The sequence below is a fragment of the Bufo gargarizans genome, chromosome 10 (assembly GCF_014858855.1).
Source record: "Bufo gargarizans isolate SCDJY-AF-19 chromosome 10, ASM1485885v1, whole genome shotgun sequence".
NCBI classification, from domain to species: Eukaryota; Metazoa; Chordata; class Amphibia; order Anura; family Bufonidae; genus Bufo; species Bufo gargarizans.
The window spans coordinates 64,550,934-64,573,284 of NC_058089.1; the positions used below are offsets into that span (position 1 = coordinate 64,550,934).

Below are 22,351 nucleotides of genomic sequence, written 5' to 3' on the forward strand. Positions count from 1 at the left end.
GCCATAAATATTGAGTTTTGTTTGGCTGTTAACCCTTGCTTTGTAACTGGAAAAAAAAAAATTAAAATGGAAAATCTGCCAAAAAAAGTGAAATTTTAAAATTGGATCTCTATTTTCCATTAATTCTTGTGGAACACCTAAAGGGTTAAAGTTTGTAAAATCAGTTTTGAATAACTTGAGGGGTGTAGTTTATAGAATGGGGTCATTTTTGGGTGGTTTTTATTATGCAAGCCTCGCAAAGTGACTTCAGACCTGAACTGGTCCCTAAAAAATTGTTTTTTTGAAAATGCCTGCAAATCTCAAAATGATCCAAACATGAAGTAGACATATGGGGAATGTAAAGTAATAATAACTATTTTTGGAGGTATCACTATGTATTATAGAAGGAGAGAAATAGAAACTTGGAATTTTTATTTATTTATTACAAATTTTTGGTACATTTTGTATTTTTTATAAATAAAAATGAATTCTTTTTACTTCATTTTACCAGTGTCATGAAGTACAATATGTGACGAAAAAACAGTCTTAGAATGGCCTGGATAAGTCAAAGTGTTTTAAAGTTATCAGCACTTAAAGTGACACTGGTCAGATTTGCAAAAAATGGCCAAGTCCTTAAGGGGAAATAGGGCCAAGTCCTTAAGGGGTTAAATTCCCCAGATCTCAATCCCATTGAGAACCTGTGGTAAATCTTCAAAATGCTGGTGGACTAAAAAACAAAAGAAATTGTGATCAGCTTCAAGCACTGATTAGGCAAGAATGGATTGCCATCAATCAGGATTTGTGCCTCAAAAGCTGATATCCTGCATGACAGGGCTAATTACAGAAATCTTGAAAAAGAAGGGTCAACACTATAAATATTGAGTCACTGCATAAACTTGATGCATTTGTCAATAAAATGTAAAAAAAAAAAAAAAAAAAAGGTTTAAAATGTTTATTATTGTACTTCAGTCCACATAGAAACATCTGACAAGATGTAAAAACACTGAAGCAGCATACTATGTGAATCAAAATATTTGGCCGTGACGGTCACAAAAAGAGAGCAGCAAAAGTTAGTTTGGTACCCCAACAAATCTCTAAAAATTGTCAGGTCATTAACCCTAAGTTCACACCTGAGTGTTTTACAGCGCGTTCAAACGCGCTGTAAAACGCTCAACACATGAAAACCAATGCTTCCCTATGGGAATGGTTCTCACCTGGGCGTTTTACAGCGCGTACGATCGCGCTGTAAAACGCCCGACGCATAATCAAGTACTTGAGCTTCTTTGGGGCGTTTTGACGCGCGTTTGTGGCCATAGGACACTGCAGTCAATGACACAAACGCGCGTCAAACGCGCGTTTACTATTACAAAAACGCGCATAAAAACGCGCGACAAAAACGCGCGTAAAACGCGCGTTTGAGAAACGCTCAGGTGTGAAAGCAGGGTAAAAGGTTTCCACTTTTAGGGGCCTTTGGCCAGAATCCTCCCATACCTGTGGAGGGAAGCATACTTGGTTGCCCCTTACTGCTGAATTCTTGCTCATTTGCCATGTCACTGGATATGAATATTTTGATGTTAAATACTGGGATGGTCTGTTTTTCTATATTAATCTGTGCTATTCCTTAGTAGAGGTTCCAAATTAGAGGACATAGCTCACATATGTAGAAGGAGGGAGAGCATCCCTGCCTTCCCACTGTGACGCTACTGTCACCAATGAAAAAGGGCAGCTGTGGTGCAACCTGCGGATTCCGCATGCTTCTATTGATGTGCGCCACAGCCAGCAACATTGAGAGAAGGTGAGAGGATAGAAAAGGAAGCTTTTGTATGTAGTTGGGTGACCAAAAGACCTTGCTTTAAGACTGACTGACATGGAGGAAGGAAAGAACTATTACAGAGAGGAACACTGGAATTAAAGGGAACCTGTCACCAGGATTTGACGTATAGAGCTGGGGACATGGGTTGCTAGATGGTCGCTAGCACGTCCACACTACGCAGTCCCCATAGCTTTGTGGGGGAAAAAACAATTTGATCCATATGCAAATTACCCTGAGATGAGTCCAGCGTGAAGGAGAGCAGCACCGCCCCGCATCCTCAGAATCTCCTCCTTGCTCCCCGACGTCAGACAGCCAGAGCGCCGTAATTTCGCTATGCGTGAGCTAGCGCATGCGCAGTGTCCTCATAGTGTTCCTTCCCTGTGCTGGCATCAGCCTCGGAAGGAACAGCGCATGCGCTAGCTCACGCATCGCGAGATTATGGCGCTCTGACGTCGGGGAGCAAGGAGGAGATTCTGAGGATGTGGGGCGGTGCTGCGCTCCTTCGATTACTGGAGCATGTGATCGGCGGGGGTCCTGCCAATCAGCTGTTTGAGAAGGCAGCGATCTTCTGGCTGTTTCCCACAGGCGCAGACTATTATCTCTGGCCTGCACTTCAATATTTTACTTGTATTTCATGAATTTAAATTCCTGCTCATTTTGGGCTTTGAAGTCGAGGAGGAGGTCCTATCAGTGATTGACAGCTATCTATGTATGCATTATAATAAAGGGAAGGCTTTTAATCAGTGATAGGACTGCTCCCCTGATTTCAAAGCCCACATGCAGCAGGAATTTAAATTAATGAAATACAAGTTTTCCTGATCCTTTTCCCATTATTATTAAAGTGCCATTAATTCCATGGCACTGTACATAATATAAAGCAAGTGCAATAAGCATGAACAAGACACGTTACAAACTGGTACAAGAGAGGCTACCCTGCCTGCCAGGGCTTACAGTCTACAAAGGATGGCGGAAGGATAACATAGGTGAGGGTAGAAGCTTACAACAGCATAGCATTTTTTTTTGCTTAATAAGATGCCACTGATAATGAGACACACCTATGTTTAGGAAAATAAGAAAAAATATATTTTGCATCAGGCCTCAAATCACACCTAAAATAAATGTACCTCTCCTGCTCTGCCGCCACTGTGCAGGTCTGGCAGTCTGGTCCAGCAGTCACGCTCCCTGGTCTTTGGCAGCATGACTGCAAAAAATACAGGATATATCAATCTATAATATGCTACTCAGACACTATTTTCAATGTGCCACTTTCCCTTTAAGGTTTATACAACCCTGGAGGAATAGTTGGGGCAGGGAAGAAAGATGCGTCAGGAACCCCACAACTTTGTGTTCTCTTATGAAGCTCAAAGCCTTGTGTGATCTTGTTTCCAGGATGTGATAAGCATCCACCGATCTGGAGGACAAAGCAGTATGTACTTCAGAGGTGTAACACTAGTAATAGAGATAACACTGGTGTGCATTCAGAGTAACTGTATTTACTCATCCTATGCTCGGCATATACAGAGGGCCACATGGTGAAAGTGGGGAAAAAGGAGAATCTCTTTCTCACTCTTTATTGGGGGACACAGGAACCGTGGGTATAGCTATGTCCTCTAGGAGGCGTTGACACTAGTAAAAGCTGTTAGCTCCTCCCCTGGCAGCTATACCCCCTCCAGCCTGGAGAGAGAGCTTCAGTTTGTGAGAAGCAGTAGGAGAGGCAAGCCAACCAAAGAGAAAAAACACGTGGAAAACCAACCATGTCAAAGGACCCAACGGAGCCCAAACCAGCAACAGCTACAACTGTGGCCAGACAATACTGGGTGGGTGCTGTGTCCCCCAATGAAGAGCGAGAAAGAGATTTTACTGGTAAGTTATACAAAAATCTCCTTTTCTCGCCCATATTCATTGGGAGACACAGGAACCGTGGGACGTTCAAGAGCAGTCCACGGGGAGGGACAAACCACAGACCCATGGAAGCAAGCGTCCCTGCTGGTAGCTAAGAAATTCCCGCCTGCAAGACCTTGCGGGGTAAGCAGCAGCCGCCGATGCATAAGAATGCACCTGGAAAAAACTGTGAATGTGTGTAAGGAGGACCGGTAGCCTTGTTACACAACTGCGCAGTTGAGGCGCGAAGCCCCAGAGCCCGAGAAGCATCCACGTAGCGTCCAGTAGAGCGAGCCGTGACACCTAAGGGTGGAACGCTGCTCCGGGCGCGGTATACGTCAGCACTTACGGACCGAATCCAACGTGCAGTCGCCCTTTGGAGGCCGCCAACCCCTAACTAGGAGCCTCCAGGCCGAAATGGGGGGTTGTACGCAGAGAGGGACTGGAGGCTGCTAACAAGGAGTAGAACTCTGACAACGTCCAATAATGTAACTCCCTTCCGTAGGGTGCGAAGGAAAGGGACAGGGAAGGAAGGACAATTACTTAATTGATATGGAAGTCAGAGACCACCTTCAGAAGAAGGAGGAATGGGCTGGAGAACTGCCGTATCCCGGAGAAGAACCAGGAAGGGGATCTTGCAAGAGAGCACCCCCAACCAAGACACCCGCCTGATGGATGTGATAGCCACCAGAAAAACTACCTTCCAGAAGAGGAGCCGGAGTAAGAACTCTCGCAAGGGCCTAAGTGGAGAAGACTGGAAGGCTGAGAAAACTACATACAGATCCAAGGCTGTGAGGACGGTACAGAGGAATCGTATGAGCCGCTCCCTGAAGGAAGGTTCCCATGGGCACCATGGAACCCAGAGTACACTGGAAGCTGCCCAATGGACAGAAGCGCCAATACCTGATCCATCAAGGAATTAAGGGCTAAACCAAGGTCCAACCCTGAATATAGACGGATAGGACCATAGGGAGAGAAAAAACAGGAAGAGAGGAGATGTCCCGGCGTTCACAGAAGCCCAGGAAGGACCTCCAGGTCCCACAATAGACCCTGGGTGATGCCGGCTTCCTGGACTGAATCGTAGTGCGGAAGACATCCGCCAAAAACCCTCTCCACGTCAGAACGGAGGTTTCAATAGCCACGCCAACTTGGAAATGCAGATGTAAGGCCGGACCCCGTGAAAGAAGAGCGTCTGAGTGGCAGTGACGTCTCCAGGAAGGAGAACGAGGTCAGCATACCACACGCTACGGGGTCAACTGTGAGCAACAGGATTTGTCGGAATGTCCTCCATCTGGATCCTCCGTAGAACCCTGGGAAGGAGGAGAAGAAACCCGTAAGGAGGGAGAACTCCCACCAAAGAGAATCACGGCATCCCGCCGCACGCTTCCGGAACTCTGGCTCTGGAGAAAAAAGGTGGGAAGCTTTCGTGTAGTTACCGTTAGCTCACCCGGACCAATGGAAGAGTCCCCGTAGAAGGAGGAATGTGGAGGGCGCCACAGCCCACCAGTCTGGACCGGATCAAGCCTGGAAAAGAGGTTCACCAAACTAATACCCTATGCAAATGCAGATGAGGGAAGGTAACAACGGAGGAACTACCAAGGCATGTGGGACGGCTATGAACCTGAGCCAGAGGGGGAAAAGACAGGAGAAGAATAGGCTAGGTTTGAGCCCATTCCCCGTCTGAGATCGGCACTGTATCAAAGTAGCCAGGACTACGTGGCGCAATGTTAAAAGAGTCCACCGCCTGAAGAAAGAGCTGTGCACTAAGAACCAAGCATGTAGTGGTAAGCAACACCGATCCCACAGTAGTAGCCCGCGCTTGCTCAGTCAGCGCAAAACCGAGGGGGAGACCTGAGACTATAGAGCTAACCTCAAAACTCTACCGGAAGGGCGCTGAACAGGCGCAACTGCCAAGCTAGCTCTAGGGTAGGACCCCCTACCTGAGGGGGATGTCCCACTGGAGTGACCACGAACTCGAGCATTAACGAAATGCTGCACCTGTGGAGTAGAACAAGTTGTAGGAGCTAAACCTGAGTGCCAGCATAACCACTTTCCCAGAGAAGGGGAATTGGAGGATAGAGAATACAGAGTAAGGCCTCTTTCACACTACAGTATGTTGAATTCAGTGTTTTGCGTTCCGTTTTTCACGGATCCGTTGTTCCATTTTTTTGCTTCCGTTGTGGTTCCGTTTCCGTTCCGCATATACAGTATACAGTAATTACATAGAAAAAATTGGGCTGGGCATAACATTTTCAATAGATGGTTCCGCAAAAAACGGAACGGATACGGAAGACATACGGATGCATTTCCGTATGTGTTCCGTTTTTTTACGGACCCATTGACTTGAATGGAGCCACGGACCGTGATTTGCGGCCAAATATAGGACATGTTCTATCTTTTCAACGGAACGGAAAAACGGAAATGGAATGCATACGGAACACATTCAATTTTTTGGCGGAACCATTGAAATGAATGGTTCCGTATACGGACCATATACGGAACGCAAAAAACGGAAAAAAAAAACGGTAGTGTGAAAGAGGCCTAAGTGAAACACTCTGGAACGTACTCACCATATACGAGCAATGGCGTACGTACTACGTATTGATGCGGACAATATCATGACTGACTGGAACAATGTAGGCCCATGGAGATGGGGGTACTCTAGGACACAAGTGATGCTAGGAACCCCCTGAGAAGACAGAAGATGTTATAACCATGCATGAAACCAGCACCAAAGGAAGGAAAAGCCAGCGTGTCCACTGGTGGCACCCATATAGCACTAGGTTAAGAGTGCCAGGCACCTGCGAGTACCGAATGTTGCCACGCCCCCTAGGAAATAAGCAAAGGCACCTTGAGCAGTGGTGCTGAAGAATTGCAGCATCTGAAGATGTTTAGTTATTCTCCGCTAGTGCAGCACTAGCGGAAGGGGGAAATGCGACAGAAATCACGGTGATGTGCAACATTCAGTCTATGGAAGTATAGTGCGACAGTCGGAACCGTATGTAATGGTAGTGCAATAAGCTACCTAAGGAAGGTGGATGCATATGGCAAGTACTAGGGAGAAGACTCCACCCATGAAGGGGGGCGAAAACTAGTGCCCATGGAGAGTCCTGTACCCTGTGGGAGTGCAATTGTTGCACCTAAGTAAGGGGGGTAATGCATACAGTACACCATGTACCAGTGATAATGTCATCACGCCATGAATGGATATGCATAGCAGGTACCGAAACTCATGTCATTGTACCGAGTCCACCTATGGCAGGGGATAATGTATAAGGCAGGTACTTATCCCGAAATAGTGCAATTACTTCACCTAAGGAAGGGTTAATGCATACCAAGTACTACAGGCCACCTTAGACGCAATCTTAAGAGATTGCGTCTGACTCATGTTTGGGTCTGTGATTCCCCCTCCTCTGGACGGACCCTCCCCAGTGAGGGAGGGTGTGTCCGAGCGTGACCCAGGGAGGAAGGGTGGGGTTGCGAGGAAAAAGATGCACTGTGTTCCGCTCGCGCATAGGTGTACTCCTCAGAATCTCGCCCCTGGCAGGAGTGGACTGCGCGGTGGGGACTTATCAACCAAACCACCCAGTGGGTGGGATGGAAACTTGAAGAGGTCTGTCTACTGGACTGCGCAGGCGGTGCAGTATCCATCAAGCGACTCTGGATGTGGAAGCATAGGTAGAGAATTATCCCCCAAACGACCTGGGAGGGTGGATTGGGAAGGTCAGAGGGCCTTAATGGTATGGCGCCGGCGAAGAAACATCAACCAAACGACCCCAGAGGGTGGACTGGGAGTTCCAGCGGACCCCTACTCAATTGGTTGATAATTCCCCACCTGCGCAATCGAGTAGGGGTCCGCTGGAAGTCCCAGTCCACTCTCCGGGGTCTTTTGGTTGATAATTCCCCACCTGCGCAAACGACCCGAGAGGGTGGATGGGAATGTCAGCGATCCCTTATTGAATGTGCTGGTGGAGAAATATCAACCAAACAACCCGGAGGGTGGATTGGGAATTCCAGAGGTTCTCCCCTGTATTGCGGAGGGGAGAATCATCAACGCCCCTGAATCCTTAAGAGGTCCATCACTAATTGCGCAGGAGGAATTATCAACCAAACGGCTCGGAGGGCGGATTGGGAACTATGAGAGGTACTCCTTATCCGAGAGAGGACACGGGCCCAGTGTGGTACTGCATAGACAGGGCGGTCTTGCGGTAATGAGGGGCGGGGAGGGGGCCTTGTGGATGCACATCCCTTCTGTTCTTTTTTTTTTTTAAAGATGACAGCCTCAAGCACAAGAGGCAGGAAAGGGTTAAATCCCTCCACGAGGAACATTGCACTGGGAGTGCCACGCCCCCTTAGAACTCAACCCTTCCTGGCCGGCTATGGCTGGCATTTGGGGAGGGATAAAGGTAATCTTCATGACCAGGGGCGGAGCTAGCAGGTCTCTGGGGGAGGCGGAAGAAGGGCGAAAAGTTTTCGCGTGCCGGAGCGCACCCCCCCATCCAGGGGGACGAAGTGCGGCTATGCAAGCCACGAGAGCAATCCAAAGCCCCTGCGCAAGCCGATTATCTCATCGGCCGGGCCGCAGAGGGACCAAGTACTGCAAAAGCACTAGCGGAAGGGGGAAATTGCGCAGGTGACCTCCAGGTCCCTGAGCCGGTCCGGCAACGGACGGGGGCTCCACCCCGTGGGCCGGGCAGACTCCCGCACTTCCTGGCAAAAAAACATGATGGCCGTAACACCATGCGGTTGAACGGCCAAGTCGATTCTGGTGCCGATTAACCCTTTCCGGAGCATGGCGCTCGGCGTCCGCTCCGGATCTCTGGTCATGCAGTAAGTGCCATTAGTGAGGAGCGGGGAGTGATGTCCGCTAGCAAGTGTCCTCCACAGAGTGCACAACCAGGTCTACATAGAAAAAAAATGCCTGCCATGCGATTATTCTGACCTTTAACCCCCTATGTGCCGCCATGCAAGGGAAAAAGTGCCGGCTTCCTGGTTGAATAAAACCTGCCAGAGCGGGAAGAAGGGAATGGCTACAGGGTGCTGGGCTAAGCCGTGTGCCTAGTTAACCTGTGCCTTACTGCCACCAGGTAGGGAGGGGGCGACCCAGGAGGGACATACTCACCATGTCCCATGTACTCACCTCTCTTCATCCTCTTTACATCCCTGTCGCCATTTTCACCCTTCCTCTGGTCCAGCAGGGTCACCCCTTCAGCCACTGGCACCGTAGTGGCAGGAAGCTGGAATTAAGGGACTTCGACGGGTGACCCCTTGGCTGGCGGGATGCAGGGAGCGAGGCTGCCCTGGGCCTCCTTGTCTTCTGTGGGGAAGGCAGCAGTGCGGGTGACCGGCACTGGCGCAACTCGACCCCGGGAGAAACAGGGAGGCGAGGCATCCACTGTTTTCCCATCTGAAAAAAGACAGAAAAAAATAAACTAAAATAAAGAATCTTCAGGAGATCCCTGCAGAGCAGGGAGGTCTTGCCTCCTATTGACACTAGAAAAAACTTAAGCTTTCTCTCCAGGCTGGAGGGGGTATAGCTGCCAGTGGAGGAGCTAACAGCTTTTACTAGTGTCAACGCCTCCTAGAGGACATAGCTATACCCACAGTTCCTGTGTCCCCCAATGAATATGGGCGAGAAAAGCAAGTGATACTTCCACAACAGACTGCAAGTAATTTCCAATGTAATATTGCACTTTACACCAGTTTGATAAATAACCCCGTTGTTTAAAGTAGAACGGGCTTAGTTGCCCATAGCAACCAATCAGATTCCACCTTTCATTTTCCAAACAGCTGTCAAAAATGAAAAGTAGAATCTGATTGGTTGCTATGGGCAACTAAGCTAGTTGTACTTTACACCAGTTTGATCAATGACACCCTAAAGGTTTTTTCACCAGTTTTTTTTCTTTGATTTGGGCCACTTTTACAAAGTAGTATTTAGTTCAGTATTAAAATAAGTACTAGCAAGATTTTTCTCTGGGAGTTTGTGTTTTTTGCATCAGCATGCCAAAACCAGGGGTGGAACCTACACAAAAAGAAATAATGGAAATATTTGCATTGCCTGTGTTTTGGACTCGCTGCTCGTTTTGGCTTACAAATACTTATGCCATCAAAGTCTCCTTTATGTTTTTTGATGGCATATAAAGTGATATATAAAGTGTGGGTCCTACCTTTGAGACCCACACCTAACTCCAAAACTGCCCTCAAAAGAGAGAGCACCATGCATGTGTGGTGTGCTCTCCATTAATTCCGATGGGGGAGGAAAAAAAAAAAAAAAAAAGCTTAGCAAACCCTATGCACACTCATGGCATTTTTTCACAAAAATCATAGGGAAGTATTTTCCTGTCACTTATAGAAAACTTGTGAACACAGCCTTGTTTTTTGAAGGGTTTGTCCTGTAGTTTAACCTGTAGGATACCAGCGCCGTAGCCATAAATCCCAGTGCCAGGGTCCAGCTGTATGCACGGGCATCTGTGAAAACACTGATAGTGTCACAATTATTTAGACAGCACTCCTTAAGTGGTGATAATTAATGATTTTATTTCATGTTATTTCAGCCGGAGATAGGTTGTATGTCGGTTGCAACGTTTCAGGCTTAATAATCGCCCTTCATCAGGCTGACAAGACATAATATACAGAAAGAAAAATTCATATGGTGGCCATCAAGATCAATAATACATGATAATATAAATAGGTGCACAAATACATGATTATACAGCTAAAAATATATAACATGAAAAGAGGGCTATCTGGAGGTTTCATATGATGATGTTACAGTCACATATTCAATACATATTCCAAAGAGCTAAATTATATTCAGTAGCACTGGGAGCAACTGTGCTCGGTACATAAGTGCTAATGCTGTGCGCAGTGTAAACTGCGGCCAAGAAGGATGGGATGGCCCCAGAGTGTACTAACACACAGAGACATCTGTTGTGGCAATAAGTCATTTACTTTCTGTTATGGCAACAAGACATATAAATACTGGTATTAGCTGGTGGGGTAGTCAGGGCACACCTGTGGCAGAGAGCTGCCACCGGTTAGTCCCAAGTACCACACCACCCAACAAGACTGAGACAACATGAGACAGTGTATGAGAAAGGAACAAGAATAAAACTCCTAGGAGTGCATAAAAAAAAAAAACATCTGGAGACAGAGTATATCAAGACAGAAAAAAAAACACACAGTGTGGTCCTCACCACTCTGAGGACCACACTGTGTTTACAGGCGGCGTTTGGTTACATGTGGGACACGCCATCTTTAAGTATCCCCTGATGGCCTGTGGTAGGTGTGTGGGGGTCATGTGGTACAGGTGGTAGGTGGGCCCAGTCACCAGAGCGAGGTCTGGGACCTAGAGCATCTGTTAACACTGGCAAGTGTGCCGATACGTCACTTCCGGTTATCGGACTCGTAACCGGAAGTGGCGTGCGTGTCACGGAGGTTGAAGTGCCATGTGATGTAGTCACATGATCGCACTATCCCTAATGGAACTACGAGAGGCAGAGTTACTAGTATGGCAGTGCGCTAGCTATGGGGCGATGCTGGGGCGCAAAAGCAGGGCAGTGTCCCTATATAATGCATGCGCATCAGATCGTGAGCAGCTGTATGGTCCCAGACCTCGCTCTGGTGACTGGGCCCACCCACCACCTGTACCACATGACCCCCACACACCTACCACAGGCCACCAGGGGATACTTAAAGATGGCGTGTCCCACATGTAACCAAGCGCCGGCTGTACACACAGTGTGGTCCTCAGAGTGGCGAGTTACCTACCTATGCTTAAATGTACTGCAGTTTACCTTGCTATCCAATATAGGTCCTCTTATTCCCCTTACCTCCAGAAGCCTCTTCTATATCTTGATATACTCTGTCTCCAGATGTTTTATTATGCACTCCTAGGAGTTTTATTCTTGTTCCTTTCTCATACACTGTCTCATGTTGTCTCAGTCTTGTTGGGTGGTGTGGTACTTGGGACTAACCGGTGGCAGCTCTCTGCCACAGGTGTGCCCTGACTACCCCACCAGCTAATACCAGTATTTATATGTCTTGTTGCCATAACAGAAAGTAAATGACTTATTGCCACAACAGATGTCTCTGTGTGTTAGTACACTCTGGGGCCATCCCATCCTTCTTGGCCGCAGTTTACACTGCGCACAGCATTAGCACTTATGTACCGAGCACAGTTGCTCCAAGTGCTACTGAATATAATTTAGCTCTTTGGAATATGTATTGAATATGTGACTGTAACATCATCATATGAAACCTCCAGATAGCCCTCTTTTCATGCTATATATTTTTAGCTGTATAATCATGTATTTGTGCACCTATTTATATTATCATGTATTATTGATCTTGATGGCCATCATATGAATTTTTCTTTCTGTATATTATGTCTTGTCAGCCTGATGAAGGGCGATTATTAAGCCTGAAACGTTGCAACTGACATACCACCTATCTTTGTCTGAAATAACATGAAATAAAATCATTAAATTATCACCACTGTCTAAATATTTGTGACACTTACAGTTCTGGAGGTGGAGCTTTAGAACACAACCCGGACGTGCACCCACCCTTGCCATTCTATGAAAAGAGTGCTGTGGCCTACTTACCTGTAAAGATGTGAAAACACTGATGCCGGCGCATTAAACCTACCTGTGCCGTGGTCAGCGCTGACTGCGGCACGTGCAATGTTTGAGGAGGATCCCTGTGCCCATCGGGTCCCAGCACTGTGGTGACGGGGACCCGATGGTTGGGAAGGCAGCCCAATGCCTTCCATAGGCATCGAGCTGCCTTCCATATAAGCCTGTGAGACCCACTATGCAATACACTTTCAGCCAATGCATTATGTATTGCAATGCATTGTAGAGGGGGATCAGCCCCCCAAAAGTTGAAGTCCCATAGTGGGACAAAAAACAAAACAAAAAAACATTGTTTTACATAATAAAAAAAAAAATCTAGTTTCAAGTTAAAAAAATAAAATAAATAGACCCTACCTGAGACAATTGCTCAAAAATATGGCTCATAGAAATTAGCAACACAAAAACAAATAGTTTTTCTTGACAAAATGTTTTTACTGTGTAAAACAAACAAAAATAAGATATTAGGTACCACGTCCATAACAACCTGCTGTATAAAAATAGGTGTAAGGTGAACGCTGTGAAAAAATACAGCCATTTTGTCACCTTGCTTCATAAAAAGTGTAATACCAAGTGATAAAAAAAAGTTGTATGTACTCCAAAATGGTACCAGTCATCTCATCCAGCAAAAAACGAGACTCTACCTAAGACAATCGCCAGGAAAAAAAATATAATCAGAACATAACACAAAAACAAGTTTTTCTGCTATTCAAAAATGCTTGCACTGTGTAAAGGTTAACAAAAAAATAAAGATATCTTTGGTATCGCCGCATCTGTAACAACCTGCTCTATAAAAATATCACATGATAGAGCGTCAGGTGAACGCTGTAAAAATAAAATAAATAAAAACTATGCCAGAACAGTCTTTGTCACTTCGCATTACAAAATGCATAAAAATCAAGGGATTAAATGCTTATGGGGTCAAAGTGCTCAGTGCAGACCTTAATATATTCTTTGAGGGGTGTAGTTTCCAAAATGGCGTCACTTTTTGAGGGTTTCCACTGTATGGGTATGTCAGGGTCTCTTCAAATACATCATGGTGCCCAAAAACCATTCTAGCAAAATATGACTTCAAAAAACCATGTGGCGCTCCTTTTCTTCTGACTACTGCCATGTGCCCCGACAGCAGTTTACTACCACATATCGGGTATTTCTGTAAACTGCTGAATCAGAGTAATGTATACTGAGGTTGTATTTTGCTGTTAACCCTTGCTGTTTTGCAAGAAAAAAAAAATTACAAAAAAAAAAATCTACCAAAAAAATGAAGTTTTTCCTTCATTTTCCTTCCCAGTTCTTGTGAAACACCTCAAAGATTAACAAAGTTTGTAACATCAGTTTTGAGGGGTGTAGTTTCGAAAATCGGGTCATTTATAGGCGGTTTCCATTACGCAAGTCCCTCAAAATCACTTTATAACTGAATCGGTGCTTTAAAAAAAATTGTGCAAATTTGAAAAATTGGACGTTAGAAGGCTTAGAATTTTAGAAGCATTTACAAAACGATGCCAACAAAGTATTTATGGCAGATTTTCCATTTTAATCCATTTTTTTCTTTAACACATCGAGGGTTAACAACCAAAACTTACCCTGATTCTGCAGTTTACATAAACTGATGTAAGGGGGCACACGGCAGGGCGCAGAAGAAAAGGAACGCCATATGGTTTTTGGAATGACAGATTTTGCTGAACTGGTTTTTAGATGCCATGTCCCATTTGAAGCCCCCCTGATGCACCCGTACAGTAGAAACTCCCAAAAAGTGACTCCATTTTGGAAACTAGGGGTTAAGGTGCCAGTTTTATTGGTACTATTTTGAGGTACATATGATTTTTAATTGCTCTATATTACATTTTTTGTGAGGCAAGGTAACCAAAAAATGGCTGTTTTGGCACTGTTTTTATTTTTTACATCATCATCTCACAGGGTAGATTATTACACTGTATGGGGCAAGGTGACCCAAAAATTGGTCGTTTTAGCACAGTTTTTATTTATTTATTTTTGCAGCATTCACCTGAGGGGTTAGGTCACAAGACATTTTTATAGAGCAGATCATTACAGACATGGCAATACCTAATATGTATACTTTGTTATGTATTCTAGTTTTACACAATAATAGCATTTTTGAAACCCCAAAAACTTTTTTTGCTGGAGGAGGTGACAGTTTGGGGGGGGCATAAGCCTTTTTGATCGCTTGGTGTTGCACTTTATGTGATAATAGGTGACAAAAAAATGGCTTTTTTTATGGTGCTCACCTGAGGGGTTAGGTCATGTGATATTGTTATAGAGCAGGTTGTTATGGACACGGCAATACCTAATATTTATTTCACTTTAACACAATAATAGCAGTTTTAAAGCAAAAATAAATAAATCATTATTTATCATTATTTTTGTGTGTATCAGACGGGGTGGATCATGTGATATATTTATAGACGCGGCAATACTAAACAATGTAATTTTAAAAAAAATTTAATAAAAAAAACACTTTATTTTACACTTTGTGTCCCCCATAAGGTCATACAAGACCTCTGGGGGACATTTAACTTCACTTTCTTTTTTATTCACTATTGATTTCTCCTGTAGCTGGGAGGCTGTACAACACTATACTATGCTGTACAGCCTCAGAGCAGAGCTGATCGTGATCTATAGAAGACCCGACAGCTCCTGCACTCCCCAGGCGGTCACGTGAGCGCTGTGTATACAGCGATCTAGAAGGCAGGGACGCCTGGGAACTGTCCCTTCCTTCTCTGTGGGGTGCCCTGCTGTCACTGACAGCGGGCCCCCCCCGCTCGGCAGCTGCGATCTCTGAATGGACGTTCCAGAACGTCCATTCAGAGATAAACGACCAGCCCAAGGACTTTATAGTCAATGGGCGGTCGTGAAGTAGTTAACATGAAGTACAATGTGTCAAGAGAAAACATTCTAGGAATGGCTTGGATAAGAAAAAAAACTTTCCTAAGTTATTACCACATAAAGTGACATGTCAGATTTGCAAAAATCAACCTGGTGTTTAACCCTTAGGGACTCAGCCCTATTTCACCTTAAAGGGGTATTCCCATCTTGCTTTCTCAATCTTACCAGCAGTAGATGTCCTGTTAACTTCCCGGTTTGGCTCAGGCAGTTGAGTGAAGGCCAGCCACGCCTCCTCATGACTCACCTGCATTCTAATACACTTTTACACATAAAACCTGTGTTACAAACCCATTCTGTGCAGCAAAAACAATAAATCACTACAGCCCAAATGCCATATGATCTGTGGTAGATATAGATAGATATTATCACTGACCTATTACCCAGCTTATGGGGCGGGGGGGGGGGGCGCATCTGTGGATGGCCCTTATGGGGCGGGGGGGGGGGCATCTGTGGATGGCCCTTATGGGGCGGGCATCTGTGGATGGCCCTTATGGGGCGGGGCGGGGGGCATCTGTGGATGGCCCTTATGGGGCGGGGGGGGGGGGGGGGGCATCTGTGGATGGCCCTTATGGGGCGGGGGGCATCTGTGAATGGCACTTATGGGGTGGGGGGGCATCTGTGAATGGCACTTATGGGGTGGGGGGGCATCTGTGGATTGCCGCCTGGACTCCTTCTTGGCAGCACAGAGCACGGCGTCCTCAGTTGCTATGATGCTGTGCGCTCCCTCCTTCTGCCGGAAAACAGTAATACACTGCTATGATTTATAAGAGTGTATCACTGTATTCCGGCGGCAGGAGGGAGCGCACGGTGTCATAGCAACCGAGGACGCCATGTGCTCCGGCGCCCAGAAGGAGTCGGCCGGGACTAATAGGGGAGCATCTCTACGATCTCTTTGGGCATGCGCGGTCTCAGCCAGCCCCCGCAATGAATGGGGTGGCGTGAAAATCGCAAGCATCCGCAAGCAAGTGCGGATGCGGTGCGATTTTCACACATGGTTTCTAGGTGACAGTCTATTCACTGTATTATTTTCCCTTATAACATGGTTATAAGGGAAAATAGCATTCTGAATACAGAATGCATAGTATAATAGCGCTGGAGGGGTAGAAAGAAAAAAAAAAAAAGTTAACTCACCTTCTCCTCTTGATCGCGTAGTTCCCAGTCTCTTTACTTCTTTAATGATGAGCTGTGGGCTAAAGGACCTGTGGTGACGTCAGATCACATGCTCCATCACCACGGTGATGGACCATGTGATTGGAGCATGTGATCTGACGTAACCACAGGTCATTTAGCCCACAGCTCATCATTAAAGAAGTAAAGAGACCGGGAACTACGCGATCAAGAGGAGAAGGTGAGTTAACTTTTTTTTATTTATTTTTAACCCCTCCAGCGCTATTATACTATGCATTCTGTATTCAGAATGCTATTATTTTCCCTTATAACCATGTTATAAGGGAAAATAATACAATCTTCAGAACATCAATCCCAAGCCCGAACTTCTGTGAAGAAGTTCGGGTTTGGGTACCAAACATGCACGATTTTTCTCACGCGAGTGCAAAACGCATTACAATGTTTTGCAATCGTGCGTGTTCCTGCAACGCACCCTCCTCTTATGCGGGCCAAAAATAAAACGCCCGTGTGAAAGAGGCCTTAATGGTTTTGTCTGCAATTGCATTCAGTATTAGTTTTTTCCGCATTGATCCGTTTTTCTAATGTGTGAAGACAAACTGAAGAACACATTGCAGATGCATTGCTTTTCATGCAAGCCCTATTCACTTCTATGGAGCCAGCAAAACAAACAATATAGCACATGCTGAATGTAGAGATGATGCATGTAAATTGACCCATTAAAACGAATGGGTCAAGATTCAGTCCAATTGCTGTGCATTGAAACTAGACGGCGACAAAAAAAAAAAAAAAAAAAAAAAAATGGATGCAGGAACTATAGTAAAACCTGTTAGCACCCATTTCCTGCATCCTGATTTATTTATTTAACAACTTTTGTTGCTGAAATATCTGTAACTGAAAATCCGTTCCATTCATGGGGATGGCAAGGGCATGGATTTTTGCAAGCCCCATTCGAGTGAATGAAATGGATTTTCAGTCATGGAAATCTGCAGTATATGAAGCCATCCTTATTTTTTTGTGGCATACAAAGTTGCTAATTTTCTGCACACCCCCTGAAACATGCTACTTTTCTTGTCACTGGTGGAAAAAAAACATGGGTGGGCCTCCACAACTATCACTTACTATTACCTATGCTAACAGACTTGAATTTCTGTCCCACACCATCTTATGCTCCAATTTATTAAAAAGCTCATAATAAATTTGCTGACCGGTTTTGTACCAACTGAAATTCATGCTAGTCTTAGTGTATCTGCCCCTGTATCTAGCCTCTCACCCAAAAAACTGTAGACACATACCAGAAACAATCTTAACAACGGTCCTAAAAATTAAATACAGTGTGTTTCCATTTTAGTCAGATAAGGCTACTTTCACACTTGCGTTTGATCGGATCCGTTCTGAACTGATCCGATCATATTAATGCAGACGGAGGCTCCGTTCAGTACGGATCCGTCTGCATTAATAACTTAGAAAAATTTCTAAGTGCGCAAGTAGCCTGAGCGGATCCGTTCAGACTTTCAATGTAAAGTCAATGGGGGACGGATCCGCTTGAAGATTGAGCCATATGGTGTCATCTTCAAGCGGATCCGTTCCCATTGACTTACATTGTAAGTCTGAACGGATCCGCTCGCCTCCGCACGGCCAGGCGGACAGCTGAACGCTGCAAGCAGAGTTCAGCTGTCCGCCTGGCCGTGCGGAGCGGAGGCTGAACGGATGCAGTCTGAGCGGATCCGCATCCATTCAGACTTCATCAGGGCTGGACGGAAGCGTTCTGCTCCGCTCGTGAGCTCCTTCAAACGGAGCTCACGAGCGGACAGCAGAACGCTAGTGTGAAAGTAGCCTAAGAAACAAAGACATACACTAATTCTGCATTTGGTGTTCTCCAAATAGGGAAGACTGATTATCTTTGCCCTGAAAAGGTCAGATATTCATTCAACAGTGGACAGTGCCTAGAAAATCAGTCACACGTTGAAATGGGCTTCTCTTACAAAGGCCTGATTCATTTGACCCTGCTCGCTCTAGGAAACACGCCTGTATGTCGGACACATCTACTGGACCCAAACTGACTATATCACATCTGATCATGGGTCTTTTGAATGATATCTACTATTGTACATGATTATGTGAGTACAGTACAATATATGCAGTCATCTGGGTCAGGCTAGCCTTGGTCGGTCCGAGAGTTGAGACCAACACATGGGCCACACTTCCTGAACAGAACACAACTGTCTAAATCAGGTTTAACATGCTTTGTAAAATTGCTATTAAACATGTGGACCCACCAAAATGTTATACCAATTTCTAGTGTTCAGTCTACTGCAAAACAGAGAATCCATTTCACCCAGGCAGGCCCTGGTAGGTGCATCAGAGCAGTTCATGCCGTTTATTTTTTACACTGCTTGGCAGAGGCTTCGGCCCAGCAGTGTTGCTGATGCTTTATCTACATAATAAATGCTATTTGCTGAAGCGTGACAACCTCTTTAAGCATTTCTCTTTCCTTGTTCTAACGATCAGTGGTGGTCACAACACTGTCCATCCAAACCTTTAATAAGTTGCTATGACATATCAGAAGTTTTTTTTCCATGTCCTCTGGTCATGGTGACCATACAACTTAGGCTACTTTCACACTAGCACTTCACACATGTATTATCTTTAACATAGCCAAGACGGATCCATCTTGAACACCATTGAAAGTCAATGGAGGACGGATCTGTTTTCTATTGTGCCAGATTGTGTCATAGAAAACAGATCCGTCCCCATTGACTTACATTGTGTGTCAGAACTGATCCGTTTGGCTCAGTTTTGTCAGACAGACAGACAGACACCAAAACGCTGCAAGCAGGGTTTTGTTGTCCGCCTCCAAAGCGGAACGGATGGAAACTGAGGCATTCTGAGCGGATCCTTTTCCATTCAGAATGCATTAGGGCAAAACTGATCAGTTTTGGACCGCTTGCGAGAGCCCTGAACGGATCTCACAAACTGAAAGCCAAAACGCCAGTGTGAAAGTAGCTTCATTTGCCATCACTTGTCCTATTCTGTACTGAGCTGCTACTTGACAATAAAAACTGATGCTTCAAAATAACTTCCAGGAAATACAAATTTGTTCATTTTTCAGAAACAGAGACATAATTGAACATTGCGCTGTAGGACATTCATAAATGAAGTAGTCATTAGAGTTCACTTGTTCCAAGGGTCTGAGAGCAGCACAGTTTTATATGATAGATTAGCTGATACGTTGACTTTTGTCTACCACTTCCCTCTTTTGCTCCAGTCCTTTGGGGTGAAGTGTAGACATTTTGAATCTATCCTCAAAATTCTTTTCAGCATGGCTCTTTCATGACCTTCAACAATGTCTTCTGATAGTGTCAGGATATACTGTCCCTGAAAGAAAAATAGCCAATATTATACAGTACAAGCAAATCAGTTTGTTACTAATCTGGTGACCTATTAGAAATTTTCCAAGCAAAGGATATTTTACAACAAGCCATCAAAATTGTAAAGGTGCCTTCACACATGGTAGATTTTGTTGCAGACATTTCTGAGATTGAAAATCAGTTCCATTCATCTGAATCGGGTTGTTTTAACAGCAAGTACATGGATTTCTGCAAACTTCATATTTTCAATCTCAGAAATGTCAGTAAGTCAGGGTTTGTCAACAAGGGACAAATATGCTGCAGATTTAGTGCAGAAAATCTACAATGGTTTACAGTACCAGCAAAGTGGATGAGAAATCTCAACCATGCACTGCGGGATAAATCTGAAGCTTAAATACCAATAGCAGGCTGCAACGGGGACAAGCCTCCCTACTACTGCTATTGGCTGCACCCCCTCCCCCAGATATTTCCATTCATGCGACAGGGAGATGCAGCGGCAGCCATGCAGGCGCCGGGGTGCAAGTTAAGTACAATCAGTGTGAGGGGCCCGGGCAGTAGGGGAGGCATTTGAGGGGTTGGATAACCCCTTTAAGGCTTTTTGTATTTTTAATAGACTTTACCTCTCCCCCCAAAGCACACCTCTTTCCCTGTGCGCTTAAAAAGGAGATTATTGTGAAACTCACCTGTAAAATCTTTTTCTCGCCTTTCCATTGGGGGACACAGACCATGGGTATAGCTTAGGAGGTATTACTAGGAGGGACACTATGCAAAAACGAAGCTCCTCCTCCTCGGGCTATACCCCTAGACACCTCCAGTCGTTGCAAAAGCAGTAGGAGAAGGAGAACTGAAAAAACCACAATGTAAACCACTACACCAACTAAACAAAAAAAGCAGGCGGGAGCTGTGTCCCCCAATAGAAAAGACGAGAAAAAGATTTTACAGGTGAGTTTCACAAACATCTCCTTTTCTCGTACATTCCATTGGGGGACACAGACCATGGGACGTTCAAAAGCAGTCCATGGGGTGGGAAAAATCCAACACCGCCAGGAAAAGAAACGTCCAGCTGTCAATCGGGCACCACAGCCTGCAATACCCTGCGTCCGAGGACAGCATCAGCCGAGGCCAGCGAGTGCAACTGATAAAACTTAGTGAACGTATGCAAAGATGACCAAGTGGCCGCCTTACACAACTGGGAAGCGGAGGCGCGATTGCGTCTGGCCCAGGAAGCTCCCACTGCCCTTGTGGAGTGAGCTGTAATCCGCGACGGGGGAACCTGACCACGAGCGCGATAGGCCGCAGCAATAGCGGAACGGATCCACCGCGCCACAGTAACATTAGAAGCCGCCAGACCCTTACGAGACCCCTCGGGAATCACAAAGAGGGAGTCCGAACGACGAAAGGAGGCGGTGGCCCCCAGATACACCTTCAGGGCCCTGACGACGTCCAGGGAGTGGAGAGCACGTTCCTTGGGGTTCGCTGGAGAAGGACAAAAAGAGGGCAGGACAAGATCCTCGTTAAGGTGGAACGGAGAAACCACCTTGGGCAAAAAAGAAGGAACCGGCCGTAGCACCACCTTATCCTGGTGGAAGACCAGAAAAGGCTCCTGACAGGAAAGCGCGGCCAGCTCCGAAACCCTCCTGATGGAGGTAATGGCCACCAGAAAAACCACCTTCCAGGTGAGGAAGACTAGGGAGACCTCCCTCAGAGGCTCAAAGGGCGCCTCCTGAAGGGCGCGCAGGACCAAGTTAAGATTCCAGGGGGGTAAGGGAGGAACATACGGAGGAACCGAATGCGCCACCCCCTGCAGGAAGGTTCTCACAGGCCCTAAAAAGGCAATAGACCTTTGAAAAAAAAAAAACAAGGCCGAAACCTGACCCTTCAAAGAACTGAGCGACAGCCCCACCTCAAGGCCGGACTGTAGAAAGGCCAGCACCACCGGAACAGAGAAACGAAGTGGCGGAAAACCCGACTTCTCACAAAAGGCTAGATAGGCCCTCCAGGTGCGATAATAGATCCGCGAAGAAGCCGGTTTTCAAGCTCTGATCATGGTTCTCACCACTGCATCAGAGAAGCCTCTCTTCTTCAGGATGTAGGTCTCAATAGCCACGCCGTTAAACGCAACTGACGTGAATTCTGGTGGAAGAGCGGTCCCTGAGATAGAAGAGCCCCTCTGTCGGGAAGAGGCCACGGAACGTCCGCTAGCATTCAGACGACGTTGGAGAACCAGGCAAGGCAAGGCCAATCCGGAGCGATAAGAATGGCCGGTATCCCCTCCGCCTCGATCTTGCGCAGCACCTTCGGCTACAGGGGAAGTGGAGGGAAGACATAGAGGAGGCCGAATCGCTGCCAAGGAGACACCAGCGACTGCGCGTTCCGTCCTGATGATTGACGTAGGCCACAGCCGTGGCATTGTCCGACTGAACACGCACTGGCCGAGCTGCAAGGAGGGAAGTCCAGTGGGAGAGGGAGTTGAAGATCGCCCTCAGTTCCAAAACGTTTATCGGAAGACGGGATTCCTCCGTCGACCAGACTCCCTGAACTGTGAGGTTCCGGAGAACGCCTCCCCAACCGATGAGGCTGGCATCGGTGGTGACTATCGTCCAGGAGAACGGAAGGAAGGACCTCCCTGATGAGAGATTCGGGGA

The 22,351-nt window shown here is 46.2% G+C and overlaps 1 protein-coding gene across 3 annotated transcripts in view; it reads right to left on the bottom strand.

Moving 5' to 3' along the window:
• Nucleotides 1–19,415: 19,415 nt before the first annotated feature.
• The window catches only part of KAT5 (lysine acetyltransferase 5), a 62,521-nt gene continuing 59,585 nt past the window's right edge, over nt 19,416–22,351 (bottom strand). For 2 of the 3 annotated variants that reach the window (XM_044269640.1, XM_044269639.1), the window contains exon 15: nt 19,416–19,713. In XM_044269640.1, coding sequence (XP_044125575.1) covers nt 19,579–19,713 — 135 coding nt within the window. In that variant the 3' untranslated portion in view covers nt 19,416–19,578. The remainder of the gene's footprint in view (nt 19,714–22,351) is intronic. The other variant, XM_044269641.1, reaches the window with a different exon arrangement.